The sequence below is a fragment of the Nematostella vectensis genome, chromosome 4 (genome assembly GCF_932526225.1).
Source record: "Nematostella vectensis chromosome 4, jaNemVect1.1, whole genome shotgun sequence".
Lineage (NCBI taxonomy): Eukaryota > Metazoa > Cnidaria > Anthozoa > Actiniaria > Edwardsiidae > Nematostella > Nematostella vectensis.
In genome coordinates, this window is record NC_064037.1 from 7,215,572 (window position 1) to 7,233,281 (window position 17,710).

General features: G+C 39.8%; 1 protein-coding gene and 1 long non-coding RNA gene across 2 annotated transcripts; both read right to left on the reverse strand.

The window, feature by feature from the left end:
• Nucleotides 1-43: 43 nt before the first annotated feature.
• LOC5519694 lies at nt 44-17,450 on the reverse strand. Its single transcript, XM_001639532.3, has 13 exons — nt 17,322-17,450; nt 17,047-17,086; nt 16,322-16,629; nt 10,537-10,675; nt 9,343-9,656; nt 8,529-8,667; nt 7,752-8,059; nt 6,893-7,043; nt 6,124-6,306; nt 3,906-4,103; nt 3,074-3,337; nt 701-1,087; nt 44-578 (listed from the first exon to the last, which is right to left on the reverse strand). The coding sequence occupies exons 1-13, from the start codon at nt 17,355-17,357 to the stop codon at nt 295-297; spliced, it is 2,751 nt and encodes a 916-aa protein (XP_001639582.3). The 5' UTR covers nt 17,358-17,450; the 3' UTR covers nt 44-294.
• Nucleotides 11,651-12,786, reverse strand: LOC116603427. Its single transcript, XR_004290605.2, has 2 exons — nt 12,588-12,786; nt 11,651-12,044 (listed from the first exon to the last, which is right to left on the reverse strand). It is a non-coding gene; the product is annotated as an uncharacterized LOC116603427 (long non-coding RNA).
• Nucleotides 17,451-17,710: the final 260 nt, after the last annotated feature.

Genomic DNA, 17,710 nt, shown 5'->3' on the forward strand with positions numbered 1-17,710 from the left:
AGGGAAACGGAGTGAAACTCCCCCCTTTGAAGACCCAGGGCAATGTGTGGAAATGTTTTTTTTTATTCATTGTTAAAGTACAGAGTAAATCAATGAATTTTACTAAATGTAAAATGCAATAAAATATCTAAAAATTAGGGAAATTAAATATCATGGTAAATTAAATTAAGCCGCTGCTCTAGCTGCTTATATGAATGTTTATTCCCACTCACAGGCCCTCCCAGAACCGCGGTAAAGAAAGCATGCAGTCAGTGCAAATGCGGAAATGCAAAAAAAAAAAAAAAAAAAAAAAATTCAAAAATACGGAATATCTTTGCTACTTATCAGTTTAACACTTTCGTAAAAATCAAAGTCTTTTCGTGAAATCAAATCGGCCGGAAATTCGCCAGATGTCGCATTGTTCATTTCACAGACTCTCAGCACTGGATTGTAATTATACGATAGACACCGCTGGTCGTGGGTACAGTGGCGCATGCATTCCAAGCTGTCCTCTGCATTGTATGTTCTATAGAACACGTGACCCTTTAAAGCCCGAGAAGACAAATGGTTTGACTCGCTGAAAACTTTAACTGGATCGTCTAGAAAAAAAAAAAAAAACAATATGTATATATAAAGATATATATTTATATATAATCATGTCAGGTTTATAAAATATGCAGGATTATCAACCATGACAATTGTATTTCTTTCTCTTTCTTACCAACATCGTATCCATTTGCGCAATACCTAGCCTTCAAATCAGCCGGAAGTGACTTCAGCTTATAGACGAAGTAACCATAGCAACGGCGGATAAACACGCTAACACTGTTGCTGCAACACCCGGAAGAGGAAGCAAAGCAGACTTTTCTCTTGACCACTCCCTCGGCCATGGTGGGGTAGTCGCCGTCCAGCCATCCGGGATTCTCTGTGTTGCATCGATTTAGCGGAACGCATGACGTTGGCATCCGATATCGACCGGTTGTACCAGTAAATGCATACCAGTTTTGCTCGTTGAGGCTGGTGTCGTATTGTGGAGTGACTGTGATAATTGACGTTTTTCGGTTGTCGTCATCGATATTCACGTGGCTTATGCATGCCTCAAGGGATTCTATAAGGAACATAACTAAGGGTAAGTGACTATGTAAGTGACCGGGGTGTATCACCGTTTAATGTAACAAAAACCACCGCTTAATGTAACACTAACGCCCAATGTAACAAAAATCGCTGCTTAATGTAACACTAACCTGCTAACGCTTAATGTAACAACAAATCAACGCTTAATGTAATAAAACAGTTAACGCTCAATGTAATAAATTTTCAACGCTTAATGTAAGAACACTCGACGCTTAAAGTAATAACCATGAATTTGGATATAGAATTTGGATAGATTTTGAAAGAACAATTCGCAAGACAATCTCATGTATCAAAAATGTAATTCAAAAAATTGTTTCAGAGCTCTTTCCTTTAATTACCGTTTACTTTCTAGCGTGTTTTAAAATGTTGAACCCCCATTACAGGGGCGTTTCCACTTTATTCAAAGCTTCGAAGACTTGTTTGACTGGCAACACGAGTGACTTGGTGTATGCGATGCCACCTTAAAGCTTTACTTATATTTGACTGGCAACACGAGTGACTTGATGTATGCGATGCCCCCTTATAGCTCTACTTATATCCGACTGGCAACACGAGTGACTTGATGTATGCGATGCCCCCTTATAGCTCTACTTATTTTTGACTGGCAACACGAGTGACTTGATGTATGCGATGGCCCCTTATAGCTCTACTTATTTTTGACTGGCAACACGAGTGACTTGATGTATGCGATGCCCCCTTATAGCTATACTTATATTTGACTGGCAACACGAGTGACTTGATGTATGCGATGCCCCCTTATAGCTATACTTATATTTGACTGGCAACACGAGTGACTTGGTGTATGCGATACCCCCTTATAGCTTTACTTATATTTTACTGGCAACACGAGTGACTTGATGTATGCGATGGCCCCTTATAGCTTTACTTATATTTGACTGGCAACACGAGTGACTTGATGTATGCGATGCCCCCTTATAGCTTTACTTATATTTTACTGGCAACACGAGTGACTTGGTGTATGCGATACCCCCTTATAGCTTTACTTATATTTTACTGGCAACACGAGTGACTTGGTGTATGCGATACCCCCTTATAGCTTTACTTATATTTGACTGGCAACACGAGTGACTTGATGTATGCGATGCCCCCTTATAGCTTTACTTATATTTTACTGGCAACACGAGTGACTTGATGTATGCGATGCCCCCTTATAGCTTTACTTATATTTTACTGGCAACACGAGTGACTTGGTGTATGCGATACCCCCTTATAGCTTTACTTATATTTGACTGGCAACACGAGTGACTTGATGTATGCGATGCCCCCTTATAGCTTTACTTATATTTGACTGGCAACACGAGTGACTTGATGTATGCGATGCCCCCTTATAGCTCTACTTATATCCGACTGGCAACACGAGTGACTTGATGTATGCGATACCCCCTTATAGCTCTACTTATTTTTGACTGGCAACACGAGTGACTTGATGTATGCGATGCCCCCTTATAGCTCTACTTATATCCGACTGGCAACACGAGTGACTTGATGTATGCGATGGCCCCTTATAGCTTTACTTATATTTGACTGGCAACACGAGTGACTTGATGTATGCGATGCCCCCTTATAGCTCTACTTATATCCGACTGGCAACACGAGTGACTTGATGTATGCGATGCCCCCTTATAGCTCTACTTATTTTTGACTGGCAACACGAGTGACTTGATGTATGCGATGGCCCCTTATAGCTCTACTTATTTTTGACTGGCAACACGAGTGACTTGATGTATGCGATGGCCCCTTATAGCTTTACTTATTTTTGACTGGCAACACGAGTGACTTGATGTATGCGATGGCCCCTTATAGCTCTACTTATTTTTGACTGGCAACACGAGTGACTTGATGTATGCGATGGCCCCTTATAGCTTTACTTATTTTTGACGGGCAACACGAGTGACTTGATGTACGCGATACCCCCTTATTCATAGCTTTGCAAACTTACGTTTGACCAGCAAAACGAGTGACTTGGAATCAGAGCCGAGCGAGTTCGTAGTGCAACATGTGTATATGCCACTGTCATTCGCTTTCACCGCAGAAAGCACGAGATCTGTGTCGCTAGATCGGTTTTGCAGAATGACGTCACCGCGCAGCCAAGCAATATGGAAAGGCGTGTCTCCAGTTGCTTGGCAACTGAGTTTAACGTCTTCATTTTCATAAGCAATGACGTCTTTTGGTTTTGGATATATCATCGGCGTACCATGGTAACCTAGACAGAAATCAAATGATTTGATAATATGCTGATATCGGTGTGGCTGTTAAATAATTTAAACAATGATAATAAATAAAGAAAATAGAAAAGAATAAAAAGAAGGATACTATTGCTAATTAAAAAGAGCTGCGTTGGTCTGCATAAGCGGAATAACGACCCTATTAGAGACGAAATAACGACCCTATTAGAGACGAAATAACGACCCTAATAGAGACGAAATAACGACCCTACTAGAGAGACGATATAACAACCCTATTAGGGACGATAGAACGACCCTATTAGAGACGATATAACAAGCTAAAACGACCCTTATAGAGACGATATAACGACCCCAATAGAGACGACATAACAACCCTAATAGAGACGATATAACGACCCTATTAAAGACGATATAACGACCCTATAAGAGACGTTATAAAGACGATATAACGACCGATATTGAGTTCTGCCGATGTATAGTAAAGATGACGCACATTTATCTACAGCCGCGGCATTTACTAAACGAATAAAACTGGATCCCTTACCCTTAGATTAGCTGAAAAGTGTTTCGTCTGATGTGCCATACCTGTGGTTAGTTTCTTGCAAATATAACCAGGTCTAGTCCTGCTGCACTCTTCATTTGAAAATCCACTGGCACTAAGATATACGCACGGGTATGTGCCAGTATCCGAGTTGTAGATGCTAGTCCATAGGAAAAAGGATGCGCCTTCCCCGCTAGGATATCTCCACGCACCATCGAAGTAGCGCAAACCGATGTAGTAGCCTGAAAAACAGACATGATATAACGTGTGGTCATAAGCAAGGGAAAATTCCTTGGCACAGTATATTTGCATATAGTGTTGGTTTGAGAAAAATACAAACTACATAGGTTTCCCTACAGGTCTGTTTCGTGGTTGCCCACTCATCAGGGGATTTAATGAGAATATTCCTACCATCGTATATATACTATTAACATTGAAATTTACATGATAATAGACTGACAGTTTTAGCTAAGGCGGTAAGAGGAACAATGGTGAGTTACATTAAATATGCGGGGCGAAAGCTAACAGTGCGGAACGTGTGAAAAATTGATAGCGCGAAAATTTAACGGTGACGGGATTAACAGTTCTAATTGTTTCGTAGCAGGGCTTTGTTTCTGTGGCGGCACGAGGACACGAGTTCATTGCGTTTATTCAGAGTTGATAGTTTGGGTTGGCAGATGATCGTCAGCTTTTCCTTGAGGCAGAGGTTGCAACGCTTAGTGGTACTGTTGTAGGTGGAGTGGGAAGAAAGAATGCGCCATGAAATAAAGTACTCAATCATGCTGTCCTTGAGAGTCCAGACGTGTTTGCTGAGTTCGGTGGAGTTTCTGTGTTTGGCGTGTCGGAATGATGCGGTGTGGTTTCTGTACCTGGTCTTGAAGCTGTTTTCAGTGAGCCCGACGTATGTTTCCGAGGTGTTGTTGTCTTTTCGAGTTACGGTAGCTTGGTAGATAACAGATGTCTGTAGGCAGTTTCCGTCTAGAGGGCAGGTGTCTTTCTGTCGGCAGTTGCATGTCTTGTTGTTGGTAGTGGTAGGGGCGGAGCTGGCGATCTCGGTAGCCGACGATGCGGTGATGATGCGCTTGTTGTGGTTGTCGATGATCTGTTTGGTGTTGTTCATGCAGCTGTAACTGATTTTGATGGTGTTTCTGTTGAAGATTTTACGGAGGTGGTTGTCTTTCGGGAAGTGCTTGTCTATCAGGGTGAGGAATCTGTGGCCGATGTTGGTGCTGGTGTTCTTGCTGAAGGGCGGGTTGTACCATAGGATGTTGTTGCGTTTGCAGGTTTTACGGTTGGTTACGGTGTTGGGTTCGTAGCGTAGCGTGTAGTTGTATCCGCTATCGTCGAGTGCTTTCTGGTAAGGTGGCGCGGTCTGGTCAAAGGAGGCTTGGTCTGAAGATAGGGCAGATAGGCGTCTGTTGATACCAGCAGGGATGTTCTTGGTGATGGAGGGCGGGTGGTTGCTCTCACGGTGGACATATTGTAGCGAGGAGTCCGGCTTTGTATAAGGCTGGTGTGCATTACGTTTTAGGTCGAGGGTGACGTCTAGGAAATTGACAACTTGTTTGTTTGCCTCAATGGTGATTCGGAGTCCGTTGTTGTTGAAGATGCGGCATAGTTCCTTTTTTAGGTTTTCGGTGGCTCTGGGTGTGGCGTTGGTGATATAAATATTAAAGCTGTTAAGACAAAATTGATCCCTAAGCGTCTTACTGAATTATAGACATAGAATAGCCGGGGAGTGGGCTCTTTAATCAATAACAACAGGACTTGAATACTAGATGTCGTCAGGATAGAGATGGAGGGGACTTTAAATGTGTTTGGTTCAAGTGGTATTTCGATTTAGAAATTTGCTTCGACCACAGCCTAAATGACAAAATGTGCAATTTAGGGGTGTAAGAATTGCTGTTGACCACATCCAAATTGATTACAATACAATACAATAATCTTTATTTTTGGAGGGTTACTTTTTACAGGGAAGGTTTTCTAACAAATGGCCCTACATTTAGTGGCTATACATTCAGTGTATAAGGCCTGACACATCACGCACTATAAAAGGGGCGCACCTTAACGCGAGCATTCTAAATAGGGGAGCTTTCTCTTTCGGGTTTCGCCTTTATCCGATAGTGACAAACTCATCTTTATACCAAGTCCGCCAAGTCACGCCTGTCCCTCGCTTATTACATTTCTTTAACAGAGTAACAGTGTAGCGTGCGTTTGAAAGTCACTTGTATATCTTTGAACAGTTATTAAGTTCATTCATACCTTTATTAGCGCTCATAAGACCAGTTAAGAATTCACGTTCAATTTCGTCTCTTATATCAACCAGTTGACTTTCAAGTTCTGCACACGCCTGAGTCGCTTGATCATGAGTAACCCTCGCAGTGTCTACGAAGGCTAGATAACAGTGATTACGGAATGACCTCCAACCCTCCTGGCAATGAACAGCTAAAACCAAAAGACAAAAATAAAAAAAACAATATGAACAGAGGCGTAGCCGCCCCCCCCCCCCCTTCTAGCAGCCAAAAATAGACATTATCTAATTTACAGAAGAAAATGCCTTGAAAGGGCCTTTTGGGTTCCCTTCTGTTAAAAAAATCCTGGCTATGCCGCTGTTTAAAATATAGAAAAGAAAACGAAGACTCTTGTAGTCATACAGAAGACTGGAGGGATCCGTTTTCGATTGCAAGAATACTAAAAAAAGACAGCACCGTTTGCAATAATTCTAAAAAAAGACAGCACAGCGTATCTTAATAAGAAGACAAGAAGATCGTGATAAAAAAAAAAAACTGAAGAGATCCTTCAGGGATACTACCAACTATTTTACGAATGTTTTTTCCCCACTGTATATAAATCTAAGGTCTCGCAGATTTCGAATGAAAAGACACAAAAAGGACACCTGGTGAATACCAGATTTCGCTCCATATCCTGTCATTGCATCCTTTTTGTTTTTCAATGTCTTCCCCCAAAAAACTAGCCATTTTAGATGTTAGATTAAGGGGTGGAACAAGATACAACGATTGCGATACTTTACCCTTCTGTAGACCTATAATTCCAGCCTGCATGCACCAATTTTGATTTAATGGCCCTGTCTTGGGGTGTATCTTGACGTGACGAGCCTTCATCACTTTGCTCAACATTATGGTCACTTCTATTTCCCCTGTAGACTGTAGTGCTTCAATGACCTTGGAAAGAAGGAGGAAGTTAATTATGTTTTTTTTAGGTTTCCCCTCTGCGTTTACCCCACCATTGTCAATTTTCAAGCTATAGTCATTGCATGCACTGAATAAATTTTTTATATACAGCAAAAATTGTCATAAGAATCAGTCAGTCTTGTTTAGAAAAATGTCGTTTTTCTAAGCTCGCTCGGTCATTTCCTTATAAGGCATTACATACCATATTTGTGAGTCCGCTTCAATCAGGTTTTTATAGCTCTAGAACTTTGTAAGTCGGAAATTTCAACGTGAACTTGCAGGAATTCGTGGTTTACTACGATTTTGCTGACAGCCATCTTGGAAATGGAGCTAAGTCCATTTCCAAGGTTTCCCGCGCGCTCGCCCCAGGCTCTTTTAGACCATTTAGAAAAAAGACAGCCACAGCCATTGATTGATATGATTCATAGTAGATCCACCTCTTTTTGGATTAAAATAAGTGAAAGGAACTAAAAAGCTACAAATTTGTTGCCTGTAATTTCCAAGATGGATCCCCCTCGGGAAATCCCGTATCCACCCTGGCATATAAGCACCCTCTAATTGGGATACCATTCGGCCTTATCAAGGAAGCTTGTTTAAAAAAAGGATTGCTTTCTTTTAACCTAGCAGTCATTTCCTTTGGTAAATGATTTTCACGCCCCTCTTCCCCTTTTGCAGTCTCCCCTGTACCGCCTTTTTTACCTTAGGTGTCGAGCCTCCATCCTCGCTCAAAAACTTCCACTGGCTGCCATCAGTACTGTACTCCAAATTGAGAGTTTTGACAAACTCTTTGTTGGCATCCCTGCGGTGTATGACAATTCCCATGACAACCATCACGTGACCTAGATCAACACCCCACCAGCTGGTGGCTCCTGGTACACTAGGGCACCAGCCTCCACTCCCATAGTTTGAGTGAAGTTGACCATTTCTTGGGACATCTAATGAGTTGTAAGCGCTGGAAGCCGTGAAGGACGACGAGGGTAGGAACTTAGTCAGTTCTCCGACAGACGCTTAAAACAAAATCATTAGCCAGCGATAAATAAACGATGTCAGAAGCATTTTAAAAGTAACTTGGTTACATCCAATCCGGCTAGGGTTAGGAGCAAAGGTTATCGTAAACAGAGCTTTGCAGTGCCTCTGTCAGTCGCCTAGCAAAGTACTATAGTGTGTGAAGCATCCATTTCCATCCGCTGATTTGTGGGAGCTGTTGCGATATTTTCCATCGAATTCAGTAAAAGAATCATAATACTTTATTTTCAGATAGTTACTTTATATAAGATTACTTTCAATAATTCGTTTTCCATAGATGGAAAAAATAACAAGTGAGGGCTGGTAAGGGTGAAAGGCAGAGGAACTCAAACTCCCAAGTACCCGAACAACTTTCGATTTTTCTTAGACAGTATTTTTGGGCCTTGTAACCGCAGCGCAATATGTCCTTAATCTCCGAAGATACTCTTGTTGATCTATTGAATTACTTACCCATACCAAACGTGAATAGCTCCACCCGTAGTACAATATGATCCCGGTATGTTTGTGGAAGGAAGCGCAAAAAACGAGCATAAACAGGCGGCGAAAGGATATGATTCGCCACGATGTTCCAATGTGCATTGCCTAAAGGCTGAAAAAGATAAGGCAAGGAGTATACTGGAATTTATTAGCATGTTAGCAAAGGCAAAAGTGGAGAGATGTCTAAATCATTCGACTACGTTGGAATAAATTCGGTGTTTATAGCGTTTTCGCAAATTTTGAATGCTTTGATTAATACAAATGATTTCAACGAAATCCATTTGAACTGCAATATAATCGTTTTTAAAATTGTCAAACTAGGGTCGACTTGGGTCGCAACCTAGTCTTAGTATCAAAGAATTTTACTAAAATTAAATAAAGTTGGAAAGGAAAAATTCATAGCCAGAACGATAAAAACACTCGGGCTATGTCCTGCCACCAATCGATGTCATAGGGTGTGGGGGTGGGGTGGGGGGGCAACATAACCACCCCACTCCCCAACATCCCACTCCAACCCCCCCTTCGTACGCCACTAGAAATGGCGCCAAACCAAATAACAGGAAATGGAGATGGACCTAGGAACGAGGTTGCAATACATGTAGACACGTAGCTAGGGGTGTAGGCTCAATCACGCATGCGCGCACGTCCTATCCAGACCAATTAGTTTTTAAAACCTAGATAAAAGACTCGAAATTTGGATTTTCTACGTTGAATGTTAATAATGACGTTTCTTTGATTACAGGGCGTTACCGGACCTCTTATCAATAATTGAAAACGCATGACTCACTTTAGGTGAGGAGTCGCTTGGATATAGGCTCCACACTGCGCTGTTCATACCATGAGCCAAGTAGTACATTGTCGTGAATTGAATTGTATTAATACGGCCTTGAGTTGCAACCGCTGACAGGACTTGCCGCCGTTGAAGGTCAATTTGAAGCCACTGGTTTGTATCCAAGATATTTGCGCCCCAGAACTGATCATCCATATAATCTAAACGATTCAGACGTGCTCTTGAGGCAGGTATATTGCAACAGACGGTCGAGGCTGTGATTGATGAGTCGGGAATCCTTCCATCGTGTAGGCCAAGCGCATTAAACGGATCTGAAAGAATATAGAGGAGCTTAATGGAACATGGAGTAGTTTATATTCTATCTTCACCTTTAGATACAAAAATGTCCCATTAGGCATTGGCTAAATAACAATTACCTTAAATGATCTAAAAAAAGGGAGGGGTGTTGATTGAATTACGATGGTCTTAAGGGGGGCGTCCAATAAATAGGAGGCGTTTATTAGAGAGGGGTGTTCTTAACAAACTATAACAATATAACAAACCCAAGTGCAGTGGGGTTCTAATCTCAGTCAGGATCGCGTTGAATTATAGCCTGCATAGTAAACGTTTCTTGACATTAGTCAAGTATCCCCTAGTAGAAGCCAAGCTCAGATATTAAGCGAGGAGGCAATTGAGTTAGATTTATATAACTGGAATTCCTATTTCGTTTGTTTTTAAGCTAGGAGGCAGAGTCAGAGGGGGCGTTTAATAGGGGTCGTTTATTAGAGAGGGGCGTTCAATACAAACTTGTAAGCTTAGGGGGGAGCCTTCATTAGTTAGGAGGCGTTCTTTAGATAGGAGGCGTTTATTAAATCATTTACGGTAATCAATTTCTAAGAGAGCTTTCCGTTGAGAGCAAACGTTATTCAACTTTTTTGAGTCAACAGCAAAAGTTTATTACAATAAATTCACAGACAAGGCAAAACAAAGAAGTTAACTCGAAAGGTTCAGAGTTTAATGTGGGGCAAAACCCTGAGGATAAATGAGCTAAAAAGATAAAGTTTAAAATGATTTTGTGACACAAAGTTAATTAGTGATGATACGTCCCCCTCCCCTTTTCACTTTCATGGAAAAATCCTTGAAATCACGTCGAATATATATTGTAACTCCCCTCCCCTCACACCATATGGACAAATCCTTCGTAATTTATACCTGGTTCACATCCGTAGAGTTCGAGCCTCAAACACGGCATATTGTACCACGTGACCGGTTCGATCTTCATATGCTGTCCAGCGGTCGGCGGCTCCAGGAGGTTCTTCACCACCTCACCGCCATTTGTGTTGCCTGGAAACTAAAATGGCATTATTGGCATCATAGCATACCCTAGACCATAGTACACTGTTCGGTATTCCTTTGGTCCACAGGCTTACCATCCTCCCGTTGTTATCATCATATTTTTTTTTTCTGGACATAATTACAAAATAAAGGTCGAATGAAATCTCAAAAAGTTGTCAATAAATCGTGAATCCATAAGATTTGGATTTTTTTACAATTTCTTGACATCAAAGACAACTTTATGAGATTTCATTCGACCTTTATTTTGTAATTATGTCCGGGAAAAAAATTCTAATGATAACAACGGGAGGATGGTAAGCCTGTGGTTGGCCGTTAAAAGGCAATAGGGACTGGGGAAAGCCATCCAAAAGAAGATGTCCTCCTTTGACGTCACAATCTCTCTTACTGACTAGAAGGAACCCCATTATGAAGAAAGAGTTAAAAAACTAGAATGGTGCTCCAATATAAATCAAAATTTAAGGACTCGACTATGTAAGAAACTTTAAAAAATCGCCTTCCCAATAGCCACACATACCTTGTAATTCTATTGCTAGATTATAAAAAAAATCAGGAAATTGCAACAAGAATCAGAGTTCAAAAATAACAACATTAAAACGAAATCTGCACTTTTGCACTTAAGTGATATTTTCTTAGTAACGGTATAAAAGGATAGAAAAACATGCATCATTTGCCTTCTTCGGTCCTTTTTCTCAATTTGTGGTTAGCGGTATATGTACTTTGATATAAGATCTGATCATTTACGAGAAATAATCTGCTAGTACGCCTACACTTTTACGGGAGTTTTCTTAATTTACCCTATCCAGAGTTGTCATTTTTTTACCGATACGCTTATTTCAAAAAAGCACGGATATAACCATTCTTTGGTCTTGTCCATTTGAACTTTTTCGAGATCAAAAACAGTCTCATTCTGTTTAATCATGGTCCATTTCGACAATCTGCGAATAGCTAAACGAAACTTGTCGACGAAATGGACGATTACTTGGAGTCTCTTGACCTGGTTGAATATAGACAGTCTTTTCTGTAGCTATATGGTTAATTTGATGACGTGTTGTCACCGCTTGATATCTATATTAAGCATAATGGACTTATCGACCGCTTGAAGGGTTTGTTATAAAACCATTGACTCAAAGTGGACATGTTCTACTTTATCAACTTTTATTCAAGAAGACCATACTTTGGCACCCAAAAAGTTATGTGATCAAAATTAGTGCAAGTTGCCTATCATCATTAGCTAGCTAACGTTAGAGTTCAGGTGCTTCAGGCTTCACAGTAGTTGGAAAGTGAAAATGCTAGTCACGTGACGGGATTTGCGTGACAGAGTCTCTGCCGCTGATCTTCTTGGGTTGGTTCTGGGAAAAATACATCTGCAAAGAAAATCAGGAAAAACTGAAAAAAATGTTTATTAGTGCTTTTAAGCACTTATAAGGTTACAAATTGCATGGACCACTCCCATCTATCAAGAATTTTAAAAAAATGGCTGTTGACCACACCCAAGAGTTAAAATTGATTTTGCTGACAATCACTCATCCCTGTTTGCTTTTATGGGAGTCCCCCCATCCTATGAAACCACTTTCTTAATAAACAGAAATTAGATTACTGTCGAAAAAACTAATGAAAAAAGTGTCCTCAATTTGATGCAGTCATTTTCATGTACACAGGAGATAACTAAGGAATTCTGAACATATATCCATTTTTTTCTAGAAAAACATTTTTTTACAATCATTATTGTTTTAGTCTATTTTTCAATGCTATAATGATACTTTTTTTATTGAAGATTGGAAAATATGAGGCAGGCCTTTGAAACTTGTTAGTAGATCTCTGGCTAATAAATACATAGGCCTTTTAATATATAGCATCCTTTTACAGTAAATGAAAGTCTGTTGTTTATGCAAATGAAATGATTTTACCTGGTTTCCTTGAAGCAAACATCCTGCAGCAAGATTCCTGCCATTCAGCTGAGACTTCACTCTTTTGGGCAAGTGTGTATATCATATCCACTGAAAACAGCTTGCCACCCTGGCTGCCATTCTGTTTCTGCTGCCTACATCATTCTTGTTGTGGCTATGGGCAAGTCACTTTATTTTCTCATCAGTGAGGCTAGGCATCTATAATTTTAATAATAAAGAGTCATAGGGGGGGGGGGGGGGGGGTGAATAGGGGTACGTAAATCCGCCGATCCGCTACATTTTTGGGGCAAATCCGTGGATCCGCAGATATTTTTAGATCCGCATGGTTTGACAGATAAACAATAGCATCGACCGGAATTCATTTAAAATCCGAAATTGGACCGTCAAAGCAGTCGAAATCCGAAATCCGCGCCCAAATTGTAGGCAGATCCGTGATCCGCCGTATTTCCAAAATCCGCCAATCCGCTGAAATAATAATCAAAATCCGTAATCCGTTAGCATTTCGGGGCCGAATCCGCCGATCCGCCAACCTATTCACCCCCCCCCCCCCCCCCGTACTTTGGAATACCCAGGGGGCTGTTGATTAAGAATCATCATTCACCATTTGATATCACTGATGGGGTTGTCAACACAAATCCCTAGAAAATAAAATTGCAGCAAAAGACAATGCATTGCTTTATGCAGAAAGCATTTTAAGCCAAAAAATGAAATAACAGTTTAGTGTTTCTTTTGCTTTCATATTATCTTTCTTTAAAGATTTGTGCCAAGTCATTATTATTGATTTCTTTATATCACAATATCAAGGGTCCAGCAGAGAGGACGAAGGAATTTCTATAGATATATAGTAGATTCTAATAAGATAATCTCCGATAAAATTGCAATATCAAGGGTTCAGCAAAAGGAAAGGGGGGTTTCTAAATAGACATCTAGTAGATTCTAATAAGATAATCTCCGATAATATCACAATATCGAGGGTCCAGCAGAGAGGACGAAGGAATCTCTATATATATCTAGTAGATTCTAATAAGATAATCTCCGATAATATCGCAATATCAAGGGGTAAAGCAGATGGAAGGAGAGGATCTAAATAGACATCTAGTAGATTCTAATAAGATAATCTCCGATAATATCACAATATCGAGGGTTTATCAGAAGGAAAGGGGGGTTTCTAAGTAGACATCTAGTAGATTCTAATAAGATAATCTCCAATAATATCACAATATCGAGGGTTCATCAGAAGGAAAGGGGGGTTCTAAGTAGACATCTAGTAGATTCTAATAAGATAATCTCCAATAATATCACAATATCGAGGGTTCATCAGAAGGAAAGGGGGGGTTCTAAGTAGACATCTAGTAGATTCTAATAAGATAATCTCCGATAATATCACAATATCGAGGGTTCATCAGAAGGAAAGGGGGGTTTCTAAGTAGACATCTAGTAGATTCTAATAAGATAATCTCCAATAATATCACAATAGAGGAAAGGGGTCTAACCACTATCTAATAGCATGTAGAGGAAAACAATGATAATAGAGGAAAACAATTATATTAGAGGAAAACAATGATAATATCCTAATCTCAATATCAGTGATAATGTTCGATATCGCGCCTTTACTAAGCATCTATCGGTCCAGAGATATGGCTAGGAACTCATACTAAATTTGTAGAGAGTAGTTTTCGAAGAATAATTTAGAAAAATATTACGATGACTCACCTTCAGTGCGATACTTCTTGTGCGGTGAAACCGTCGACCTGAGCCCAACTGAGATGGAGATGATTTTTGAAAAGTTTCGGATCGCAATCTCCACCAATCAAATGACAGCACAGTGAGCAACCGTGAGGAACCGTGAGCATAAAACCATTTTCGGATCGAAATGCACCAATCACTGATCAAATGGCGTTTTCTAAATCTTACGTCTGCGGAAACACAGGCGAAGGATCTAGTTCGACAGACAGTGTGAATAGTCCGACAGACTATAGTTCGTTACTGAACATTTGAAATCCAAACAGCCCAAAGGAAGCAAAACGCAGTATGAAAAGATTCCAACCACCCCGTAAAACGACAAAGACTGTAATTTGAATCGATTTATTAAGGGAAGAAAGGGTACTTTGGAAGAACAAGCGGAATTCGATGGTGATATTAGGAAGAGTATTTTCGAATCATTCGAAGATTGACGAGAATCGTGCGCCAGATGAACCGGCCACCTGTTAAGAATTTCGCGGCGTTCCAAGCGAACCTTCCGAGGACTTTGATTATACTGCCAGCGATCCCGAGGAAGGGGAGATTGAACCACTAGCAAAATCTTTTAGGAAGTTCCCTGTTCCGCAACTCTTTTGCGAGTGTGTGAGAGGTTTTTATGATTCTTCGCCCTCTTCGTTATTTGCTCTCGAATAATGGTCCTCTCTGTTACTTCAAGCTCTTTAATCTATATTTAGCTGTTTAGTAGTTAATTTACGGGGACATTTCGGAGCATTTGCCTTAGTGCGTGACAATTAAAGCCGCATTGTCACCATTTTACTTCCGGTCGTTTACGTTACAATCTCCTATGATTTTTTAACGGAAAACGCGAAAAAATATTTTAAAATATTGAAAGCAGTGTGTATATTTGCAAGTTTCTTTGAGGATGTGATTGATAATTTAGAGCGGATGGCATGTTAAATATCTCGGATTCTAATAGATTCTTTTGTCTTTTAACGGTTGAGGTTTGCGTCGGACCTCCGGAATTGAACTGGTGATAATGCGGCTTTAAGAGCGGAACATCAGCATGGTAAATTTACGGAGAGCTTTAGAGAGCTAGTAAATTTACGGAGACTATCAGAGAGGATGGTCAATTTACGGGGAGCATCAGAGAGCATGGTAAATTTACGGAGAGCTTCAGAGAGCAGGTGCGGCCAAATCGTGTATTCATTAAATTTATGTATAGCATAACCACATGTAATACAAACGGACAAATAAAATAACACTTGTTTTATTTAAAAGAGTTCCGGTTTTGATAGTTGTCAGGATTTTTAACGATATTTACATTCCCAACCGCCCCAAATAGGCATTTTAATAAACATGGCTATAGACTGTGTGATTTTGGCCATTCATCAAGGAACCAGACTCTGGATAAGGTACGCAAAAATGGCTAAGACGAACTAATATTATAAAGGAGCCCTCGATTTAATGAGTAAAGGCCATTTTTAAGAATGTTCGCTAGAAACTATAGCTTAACAACCTTTCTGAAAGGTGTAACATAGTGCATTTTTAAATGGTATTCTAAAAAAAATGCCCGTTTTACTAACTAAAAATAATGAAGTGCCAGATTATTCCCGTTACTTAGCCATTTTCTAAAAAGTGCAAAAGTGCAGATTTTGATTTGTAGTTGTTAATGCTTTTTTATGCAAGTCAGAAGCAACGTTTATAGATTTTAGGGGTTTCTGTTCGCCAGTCGCACTATAACACTATGCGCAAAAAGAAATACGAAACAATACACGACCCTTTATAGAATGTCGATCAACCACTGCTTTATTAATGTTTATAATTGAGCTCCATTTACTTATTTGCAAGAAAACTTGAAAATATCCACCCACGATCAAAGGTGAATACCTCATTAACGACATTTTATTAAAAGTATATCAGTTACTTGCTTGAATTAGCCGATGGAAATGGATTCTTTTAGTGAGTCGGTATTGTACGGTAGTGTAAAATGGCGGCGTGATTACACATTATGCAGAAACTAACATGGTACTTACATAAACGACTGCTCCTGTCTTTACAAGATAAAGCAAGTTATCCTCATTGATTCCAATAGCCAGTCTGTACGACTTGACAAAACCATTCTCACCGGGGTCCCCTGAGGTCGATATTGCTTGAATAATTGCGACACGACCAATGTCTATCTTTAGGAAGGGGTCAGCATCACTCGTACACCACGCATGCGCATGGTGAAGCCGCGCATTGCTTGGCCCAAAGGTTGTATTCGGCTCCAGCGAAGAGGAAGTTGTCAAATGGTTGTCATGGATAGCATAAGACTGAAGACCCAGAGCGTCCATACAGTTCTCTGTTTAAATAGCAAAAAACAAAGCAAAACATTAAGATTTTGGCATTGGAGAAGTCTGCGTTTTGATTAAAAAAAAAAGAATAACATAAAAAATGTACAATTAAGAAAACGGCAAATAAAAATATTCGTGCATGATTACATAGAGCCTTTTTTGCAGACTTAATCCCTTCATCTATCACAACTGGTTTAGATCACCACAGGCGAAGACTATCATAAAAAAAAGGTGAAGAATGACAATGGAGAATATCTAAAGAAATAAGGACTAGTAAAAGGGAAAAGGAGAGGTTTTTAGATAATGAGAAGAAAAACTGAAAAACGTAAAGAAAACAGGTAGAATATGACGGAGAAGTTAAAAATGTAGAAAAATAACATAAAAAAAGAAAAGAAAAACAATAAGAAGCATACATATTGTATTACCTGATGAAGTCACCGACCCATATACGAGCCAAAGGAAATTCTAAAAAATACAAAGTATCTTGTAAATCCTGCTTCTGCGTAAGCCGAATATCAAAACCTTACCAAGAATACAGAGATTTAACCCCAAAAAATCAAAAGTAACAACTGACTATGATTTGCCTTGGATATATAGTCTATAAAACATTTCTAATGGAATTGCTTGATATTGCAATAAAACTATCTAAATTATTGGCCGTGATTTTAATACACACGTTGCAATGTTTGCTTCAGCTTACCAAAGTACAAAGTGTGATTTTAATTTTGTTGTCCATGCTACTAACGTTCACCCAAAGGAATGCATTTTGAGAATCATCCTTCCCTCGTCACATCTCCAAGAAATCTGTTTGAGTTGCAGGTGTTAATTTAGCAGCCGTTGACTAAATAATTCATTATCTAGCTATAGCTACCATTTACCAACTAAATGTAGCTATAGCAACCGTATATCGCATACCAACCATATACCAAGATCTTTAAAAAAGATGGAGAAATGACTTCCCCCATAGAAAAGTACTCGAAACTAACCCAAGAGAACCTTACTGACTGTGCTTACATAGTCATAAAAACTATATTCTATCAAGCCGAATAAAGTTAAGGATGGTCCCATTTACGGGGAATCTTCTTGCTA

Bases quoted from the DNA above. Each gene is read 5' to 3' on its own strand.
- LOC5519694 (XM_001639532.3), bottom strand. From the start codon at position 17,357: ATGGACAACAAAATTAAAATCACACTTTGTACTTTG. The intron at 7,044-7,751 runs GTAAAAAAGGCG...CTTCTTTCCAAG, and splicing joins ATGGAGGCTCGACACCTAAG to GTCATTGAAGCACTACAGTC. The intron at 1,088-3,073 runs GTAAGTTTGCAA...TGTTCCTTATAG, and splicing joins ACTCGTTTTGCTGGTCAAAC to AATCCCTTGAGGCATGCATA.